Below are 8929 nucleotides of genomic sequence, written 5' to 3' on the forward strand. Positions count from 1 at the left end.
CTACATTGCACCAAATTTCACAAACCTTGGTGGAAACATGTCACAGACCAAGTCGAAAAAGAACAAAAAAGTCCAACAGGAAGTTGGCCATTTTTAATTTTGGCGTCCATCTTGGCGATTTGCACCCTACGTAGATGAGCGAACTCCTCTGAGCGTGTTTGTCGTACCAACATAAAAAAAACACGACAATTTGTACTGGACACATCAAAGGTAAAAAAAATTGCTGAAAGATTTTTGTGGACTCAAAAGGGGCGTGACCTTGGCAACCACACATGGCAGCATTTTGGAATTTTGCGAATTTCCACCATTCGCCACGGAACAGGAAGTGCCCTATAACTTCGGCCCACATTGACCAATCGCCTTGAAACTTCATATGTGACACAAGACACTGACCCCAAATACATGTACGCACCGTTGAGTGAGGGACACAGTGAGGTCAGGGGACTGCTGCACTCCTAGTTTATTTCTAATTGTATTATTTTAACGTGACCCAAAAAGAAACATGAAAAAATGCACCGCAACAAAAACAATCCATGTGATCAGGAGCAGGGACAGAGGCGGCAGAGTCACAGAAGATTGATTTCAAGCCTCTTTTGTCTCCTGCCCTTGTGATGAGCTTCTATAAGAGTGCCGTGGAAACTCCCTCAGCTTCACACTTCCATCCACTTCCTCACAACACCACAGCTCTGCTCCACTCTGAGAAGAAACACCAGCTTCATCATGACCAACATGAGAACTCTGCTGCTGCTGCCACTGATGACGCTGATGCTGTTCGGCTCTTCGTCTTGCGCTCCACCTCCTCCTCCTCCAGCTCCTGCGTACCACTCTTTCTGCTCCTCACTCTGGTAGGTTCATTTATTTTTCTTAATTTTTATGAATTATATTGATTACATCTAAACCTTTTACTGTCTTTGTTGCAGGCTCTTTAGTGCACCTTGTGCTGAAGTTAGCACCAAAGTGGCGGCACAGATCCAGGCCTTCACTCCTATTTATACGGTATGAACCTTTATTTTGTTGTCTTATAATTTAACAATATAAATACAATATTTTTTTAGTGTTGTTTTTGTTGTAGCTGCCACGGATAGTATTATAGACCTTCACATAAACGCATGAAATAACTTAAAATTAAGTTATAAAGAGAATAAATAGTTGTTTTTTTATATTATATTTGTGGTATAACAAATATTACATGCACTTTGGGCAATTTTATAATGAACACAATCATTTCAATGAACAAAGTGTAATTTAATTATTAAATTAAACATTTGAAGTAGTATTTTATTTTTTAATTTTAAATATCTGTAGTTTAGTAAACAATTTATAGCAGTATTTTTTCTTTTATTCTTTCTTTTCAGAGTAAATATAGATGACTGTCAGCATCAGTAGGGACGGCCATGAGTATTTTATTATTCGCTTGATTATACACTTTAAAAACAGCAACAACAGCTGAAACAAAGTGCCGTACATCAGAGATAAATAAAACACAATAAAATAAAATAAACCTGAGACCTAAAAGACCAAAAAGAACAAACAATAACACAATAAAATACTATAAATAAGATAAAACCAACATCTCTTACTGGGTCAAAGGACAAAGACCATGACCACAGCCGGCCCCAGGCATAAGCAAACTAAAGGGCTTTCTTCGGCCCCCCCAATAGCCTGTGGGGGCAATCTACATATCTTTACATACATTTACATACTTAAATATTCTTTTATTTGGGTTTATTTTGTGGTTGAAAATTGCACATTTGTTCCACAAAGTTTGAACCGTCTCACGCTCGTTCTCTGCTGCAGCTCGTGTCGGCGACGCCTCTGAAACTCACGGCCAACCACACGTCTCTGGACGGCGTTCAGGGCGAGAACATCACCTTCACCTTCACTCCCACCCTCCTCACCGTGGGCTGCCGTGTGTCTGTAAGTATCAAGCGCTTCCTGGTGAATGAAGGCGGGGAACCATCAACCGTCCGCAAGAAAAACAAGCTGCAGATGTTCAAAAATCCTTTGTCACGGCCCGAAACGGCCGTGCAAACAATAAATTAGGCTTTAACTGTGATTATTTAGAATATAACACCATATTTTTGTGTTTTATGGTGAAATTACTCTATTAATACAGTATTTAAACAATACATTACAGTATTTAAACAAGAAAATACAGTATTTATACAAGAAAATACAGTATTTATACAAGAAAATACAGCTAAATCACAGTCATTTACTGTGTGGTAGGACCTCTGTGAAGTTGCAGTGAAATTAATGCATTTTTTTCTTTATGGATTATTTTATTTTACTTTTATTATAATTATTGTTATTTCTGTGAATAAATGTATTCATTCATTCATTCATGTGTTCACCAGGGTAAGTCAGTGTCTCAGAGCTTCACCACGCTCCTCGACGGCGGCCTCAACTACTGTAACCTCCACAACCTGCTGTCAGGTGACGACAACCTTTTCAACTTTTTGTCTCGATACGCGGCAGTTAGTTCACCGTAGCTCGTGTTTATGCGATTATATATCATTAAACTAAGCTTCTCCTGTTTTTGTTCCTCCAGCGAGCGGCCTCACCTCAGACCCAGGTTTCATGGAGATGACCAATGAATGGGCTTGTCTGGGATACAAACTCTCCACCTGCAGCATGGGGCCGGCTGAAATAATGCAAATAAGACAGAGGCTGTTCAACCTCTTCTAAACCTCTCTTTGTGCGTATTTATATGAATATAAACCGCTGCGATCTGTTTTAATGTAGACTTAAACAAAGGTAAAAGACATTGAAATTGAGGTTTTCTGACACTTTTCACCTCTGTTGCCATAAATGTCATGTTTGTTTCATTGTAGTTTACTCTTGTCTGCTTTAAAAAAACAAAATGTTGCTCATGAGGATGTTTGGTTGCTGTTAATAAACAAACGTGACACAGCTGCATTTATCATGTTTTTGAATGAGTGAATGTCAAATATCTTTAATATGAGCCTCATCGTAGACGCACAGACTTTGTCAATGTGTGAAAAAAACATCAAACGTTATTGTATAAAGAGAATATAATGAGACCTTCTGGTGTTGTTTTAATATGTTTTGTACATTTTAAGTAGATTACATTAGATTAGATCAGACTTTCTAATAAGTAGTACAAATTGACAAATTTTTTTATGTTGGTGCGATTCATTTATGAAGCAAGTTCCATAAAATTCTAAATGAGTTGTGGCCACGGTTCCGGTCAACTGTTTTTGTTCGTCCTGGTCCATAACATCTTCCTACCAGCTGTTTTAGCACCTGGCATTTGTGAGCAGTGAAATAAGACAGAAATATAAGAATGTCAAATACATAAACACAGGATTAGAATTAATAATAATGAGGAAGTACAAATCTTCTGATTTCTATCAGCCAACCAAAAGAGTTGTCATGTTTGGTTTTGTTTTGTGAGCAACTCTCAGTTCAGAACAGATGTTGTGACTTCCTCAAAGTGTTGCTTCGGCTGCTCGGTGCTCACACTCCGACGATGGATAAGGACATGGACGCAATCTATGCCAACGATGAATTCATCAAGTGTGTCCGCCACACATGTTCAGAAGTGGACTCAGGTATTCTCCCATGTCCTTGTGTCTCTCTGTGTTTTGATGTTCTGCACTGACTGGTTGTTCCTCTGCTCAGGTGCCAAGAGGTCTCAGACGACGAGGTCTCATGGAGCTGCTGCTGCTGCCGTCTACCTCTCTCTGGTCCTGCTCAGCGCGTTCCTGCTGGCTGCACTTGTCGGCCTCGGTGTCCACCGTGAGTCTCATACGGGAAATACAAAGTCTTCCAAAAGGGGGGGGACAATCATGTATCTACTCTGACTTTTGGTTGTTGTGTAGACCATGACTCCGCACAGCACTGGGCTGCTGTAACAGTCAACCTCGCTGAGCGTCTCCAAGTCGCTGAAAACAAGAGAGACCTGCTGACTGATGAACTCGCCAACAAGACCAAAGAGCTGCAGGAGTTTCAGAGTCGGATTCCACACTGTGAGTCCTCCTCACACGCATACACACACACATACACATACACACATGCTGGTTTCGCAATCTTTGTGTGGACCCTCGTCGACATAATGCATTCCCCAGTCCCTTACCTTAACCTTAACCATCACAACTAACTATCATGTGTTAAGGTACATTAATGGGGACTTGCTCTTTGTCCCCTAACTAGACCCTCAAAAATGAGGTCCTGCCTCATCAGGGCCAGGTCTTGGTCCCCGCAAGGACTAGCAGACCTGAAAAAAAGTCAGTATTTATGTCAGGAAAGGTCCCCAGGAGGTTAGAAAAATGAGAATACAGACACCCAAACTAGCCCCTTACCCTAACCTTAACCATCACAACTAAGTACCTAACCCTACCCCTTACCCTAAAACCAGGTCTTAACCCTGGAAAAGCTGTACACAGAGGGTGGATGCAGGTCTTCAGTTGTCCATTGTCTCCTGTCTTACAGTGATGCCTTGTCCCAATGGATGGACAATGTTTCAGTCGTCCTGCTATTTTCTCTCCTCGACGTCCGGTTCTTGGGATCACGGCAAGAGTGACTGCAGAAAGAGAGGAGCTGACCTGGTGATCATAAGCAACACTGAAGAGCAGGTAGACAGAGTCCGTCTTAGCTACACCAGTGATTACCAAAGACTGGGGCCGGACCCACAGATGGGCCAAGGGAAAATTTTGTTTGGGACCCCTAAAGAAATTTGCTCAATTCTTCCCTGTGTGTCCTTTACAGAAATTCATGTCTTATCTCAGCCCTCATGACATTTGGATTGGTTTGTCAGACAGAGAGCATGAGAATACCTGGAAATGGATGGATGGAAGTCCTCTTACTTTGAGGTAAGACCAACACAGTCATAGTTACTTATCCAAATGCAGTTATATAGAGTTACATATTTTGCATATATGTTTTAAATGGTCAAATCATAAAGATAAAAATTAATAAAGTTACACATGGTCGTCTTTAAAACAACTTTTTCTTTGACTGAATGAGGAAGATAATTGTCCCTTTATCTCAAAGTGAGTCAGCCCGTTGTGACTGGAAACTGAAGTTTGTGTCACTTTGTAAACCACTCATTCCCTCACACCAACTACAACTGCAGCGTGCTTTGATGTAAAAACGGCGATTTTCTCAATGGACTTCGGTGCAGGATTGGTATAAGAGGTTTTTGTATGTTATGACCTTTTGAATGAATAAGGCAAATTCTGTTCAAGTTCACTTGTTTCATAAATCTCTATAGGTTTTGGCAAAACCAGCAGCCAGATAACGGCAATGGAGATGCACGGTACGGCGAGGAGGACTGTGGAACTCTCATTGCTGTTAATAACAACTGGAATGATCTGTCATGTGATGCCTCCCTGCACTGGATCTGTGAAAAAAAGCCTTGATATTGAGTGAAATTTGAAGTTTGGTTCATAATTAAGCAGCATATGTTACAATTGTTCGCTCACATTATTGTTTTGACATTTCATTTTGCTTTAAGGTAAATATATGTTCACCTTTGTTCATGTCACATTAGTGTATTTCTGTAGATTTGTCTTTTTGTCTTCTTTTTCTGTTGTTAATGATTGTTATCAGGGCTGTGGGTTTTTTTCTTTTCTTGTTCTTCCTCAAAGTAAACAGATACAGAGTCAAACCACAGTCTTTAATCTGCCATACATACTGCGCAGAATATTTTTTACATCTATTTACAATAGGTATTTATCCATCTTATTCTTGGCTGTGCTACTGTTATTTTCTGTTAAACGATTATTTGTAGTAGTTCCAGTGAAAATTTTTTATGTTGGTACGATTCATTTATGAAGCAAGTTCCATAAAATTCAAAATTTGGTTCCGGTCAACTGTTTTTGTTCGTCCTGGTCTATAACATCTTTCTTACCAGCTGTTTTAGCCCCTGGCATTTGTGAGCAGTGAAATAAAACAGAAATATAAGAATGTCAAATACATAAACACAGAGGATTAGAATTAATAATAATTAGGAAGTACAAATCTTCCGATTTCTATCAGCCAACCAAAAGAGTGAAGTCATGTTTGGTTTTGTTTTGTGAGCAACTCTCAGCTCAGAATAGATGTTGTGACTTCCTCAAAGTGTTGCTTCGGCTGCTCGGTGCTCACACTCCGACGATGGATATCGACATGGACGCAATCTATGCCAACGATGAATTCATCAAGTGTGTCCGCCACACATGTTCAGAAGTGGACTCAGGTATTCTCCTGTGTCCTTGTGTCTCTCCGTGTTTTGATGTTCTGCACTGACTGGTTGTTCCTCTGCTCAGGTGCCAAGAGGTCTCAGACGACGAGGTCTCATGGAGCTGCTGCTGCTGCCGTCGTCCTCTCTCTGGTCCTGCTAAGCGTGTTCCTGCTGGCTGCACTCGTCGGCCTCGGTGTCCACCGTGAGTCTCATACGGGAAATACAAAGTCTTCCAAAAGGGGGGGGACAATCAAGTATCTGCTCTGACTCATTATAGGATATATGCCGCTATTTAGGGAGCCATGGGGGCCCTAAGCAGGCGCTTAGTTTGCATGTGCCGTGGTCCAGCTCTGATGATATCTCTGTTATTATTTTTTGATAAATTGTCAATTTATCACAACACAAAAAGTGTCTTGTCATTTTTTTTTTGGTTGTTGTGTAGACCATGACTCAGCACAGCACTGGGCTGCTGTAACAGTCAACCTCACTGAGCGTCTCCAAGTCGCTGAAAACAAGTCTGTCTCCCTGAGAGACGAGAGAGACCTGCTGACTGATGAACTCGCCAACAAGACCAAAGAGCTGCAGGAGTTTCAGAGTCTGATTCCACACCGTGAGTCCTCCTCACACGCATACACACACACATACACACATGCTGGTTTCGCATTTTTTGTGTGGACCCTCGTCGACATAATGCATTCCCTAGTCCCTTACCTTAACTTTAACCATCACAAACTAACTATGTTCATCTTTACCTTATCATGTGTTAAGGTACATTAATAGGGACTTGCTCTTTGTCCCCTAACTAGACCCTCAAAAATGAGGTCCTGCCTCATCAGGTTCAGGTCTTGGTCCCCGCAAGGACTAGCAGACCTGAAAAAAAGTCAGTATTTATGTCAGGAAAGGTCCCCAGGAGGTTAGAAAAGTGAGAATACAGACACCCAAACTTGTTTTTATTCCTTAAAGAGGGTTGACATAATGCATTCCCTAGCCCCTAACCCTAAAACCAGGTCTTAACCCTGAAAAAGCCACTTAAAGTTGTGGGGCCCAGACAAAATGTCCTCACAAAGATAGGGTGGTACGTGTTTTTTTGGACCTTACAAAGTTATAAATACAAGTACACACACGCACAAAACCAGCTACCAAAATGTTCACCCTAACTAGACCCTCAGAAATGAGGTCCTGCATCATCAGGGCCAGGTATTGGTCCCCGCGAGGAGTAGTGGACCTTAAAAACGTCAGCTTTTCAGCTGAAAGGTCCCCAGGGGGACTTGCTCTTTGTCCCCTAACTAGACCCTCAAAAATCAGGTCCTGCCTCATCAGGGCCAGGTCTAGCAGACCTGAAAAAGGTCATGTCAGGAATCACCAGTGATTACCAAAGACTGGGGCCGGACCCACAGATGGGCCAAGGGAAAATTTTGTTTGGGACCCCTAAAGAAATTTGCTCAATTCTTCCCTGTGTGTCCTTTACAGAAATTCATGTCTAAACTCAGCCCTCATGACATTTGGATTGGTTTGTCAGACAGAGAGCATGAGAATACCTGGGAATGGACGGATGGAAGTCCTCTTACTTTGAGGTAAGACCAACACAGTCTTAGTTACTTATCCAAATGCAGTTATATAGAGTTACATATTTTGCATATATGTTTTAAATGGTCAAATCATAAAGATAAAAATTGATAATGTTACACATGGTCGTCTTCAAAACAACTTTTTCTTTGACTAGAACAACATGGCTGCCCACGAGGAAGCCAGTTCTTGCCACTGAACTAAAAAAAAAAAAAGTACCCCAGCTTAAGTGTACACTATTTTAAGAAGATAATTGTCACTTTATCTCAAAGTGAGTCAGCCCGTTGTGACTGGAAACGGAAGTTTGTGTCACTTTGTAAACCACTCATTCCCTCACACCAGCGTGCTTTGATGTAAAAACGGCGATTTTCTCAATGTACTTTGGTGCAGGATTGGTATAAGAGGTTTTTGTATGTTATGACCTTTTGAATGAATAAGACAAGTTCTGATTAAGTTCACTTGTTTCATAAATCTCTATAGGTTTTGGCGAAACCAGCAGCCAGATAACGGCAATGGAGATGCACGGTACGGCGAGGAGGACTGTGGAACTCTCCTTGCTAAAAAGGATGTTAATACCAACTGGAATGATCTGTCATGTGATGCCTCCCTGCACTGGATCTGTGAAAAAAAAGCCTTGATATTGAGTGAAATTTAAAGTTTGGTTCATAATTATGCAGCGTATGTTACAATTGTTCGCTCACATGAATGTTTTGTCATTTAATTTTGCTTTAAGGTAAATATATGTTCACCTTTGTTCAAGTCACATTAGTGTATTTCTGTAGATTTGTCTTTTTCTTGTGAGAAATGATTGTTATCAGGGCTGTGGGTTTTTTTCTTTTCTTGTTCTTCCTCAAAGTAAACAGATACAGAGTGAAACCAGTCTTTAATCTGCCATACATACTGCGCAGAATATTTTTTACATCTATTTACAATAGGTATTTATCCATCTTATTCTTGGCTGTGCTACTGTTATTTTCTGTTAAACGATTATTTGTAGTAGTTCCAGTGAAAGGTGCAGTGCGACACTTTTTAACCAGTAGCTAATAACACATGTTTTCTTTCTCTCACTGCTTTTTTGTTTTGTTTTTTTGGAATAAAGGCCTTTTTATTTGCTTTTCAACCATATAGACGGGTTGTGCCGCCATGTTTGTACAGCAACTGCATTAAGGTTGTGAC

The 8929-nt window shown here is 40.8% G+C and overlaps 1 protein-coding gene across 1 annotated transcript; it reads left to right on the top strand.

The window, feature by feature from the left end:
- The first annotated feature begins 3493 nt into the window (after nucleotides 1–3493).
- On the top strand, nucleotides 3494–8878 carry LOC131475178 (CD209 antigen-like protein C). The gene is made up of 6 exons (XM_058653095.1): nucleotides 3494–3575; nucleotides 3646–3762; nucleotides 3846–3992; nucleotides 4456–4598; nucleotides 7658–7761; nucleotides 8234–8878. The coding sequence occupies exons 1-6, from the start codon at nucleotides 3494–3496 to the stop codon at nucleotides 8406–8408; spliced, it is 768 nt and encodes a 255-aa protein (XP_058509078.1). The 3' UTR covers nucleotides 8409–8878.
- Nucleotides 8879–8929: the final 51 nt, after the last annotated feature.

This window comes from Solea solea, chromosome 2 (genome assembly GCF_958295425.1).
Source record: "Solea solea chromosome 2, fSolSol10.1, whole genome shotgun sequence".
Lineage (NCBI taxonomy): Eukaryota > Metazoa > Chordata > Actinopteri > Pleuronectiformes > Soleidae > Solea > Solea solea.

What these genes read in the sequence shown, in the direction of transcription:
- LOC131475178 (XM_058653095.1), top strand. Translation starts at nt 3,494, where the DNA reads ATGGATAAGGACATGGACGCAATCTATGCCAACGATGAATTCATCAAG. An exon ending in TCAGAGTCGGATTCCACACT is followed by an intron (nt 3,993 to 4,455) that starts GTGAGTCCTCCT and finishes CCTGTCTTACAG; the next exon opens with TGATGCCTTGTCCCAATGGA. An exon ending in TAAGCAACACTGAAGAGCAG is followed by an intron (nt 4,599 to 7,657) that starts GTAGACAGAGTC and finishes TGTCCTTTACAG; the next exon opens with AAATTCATGTCTAAACTCAG.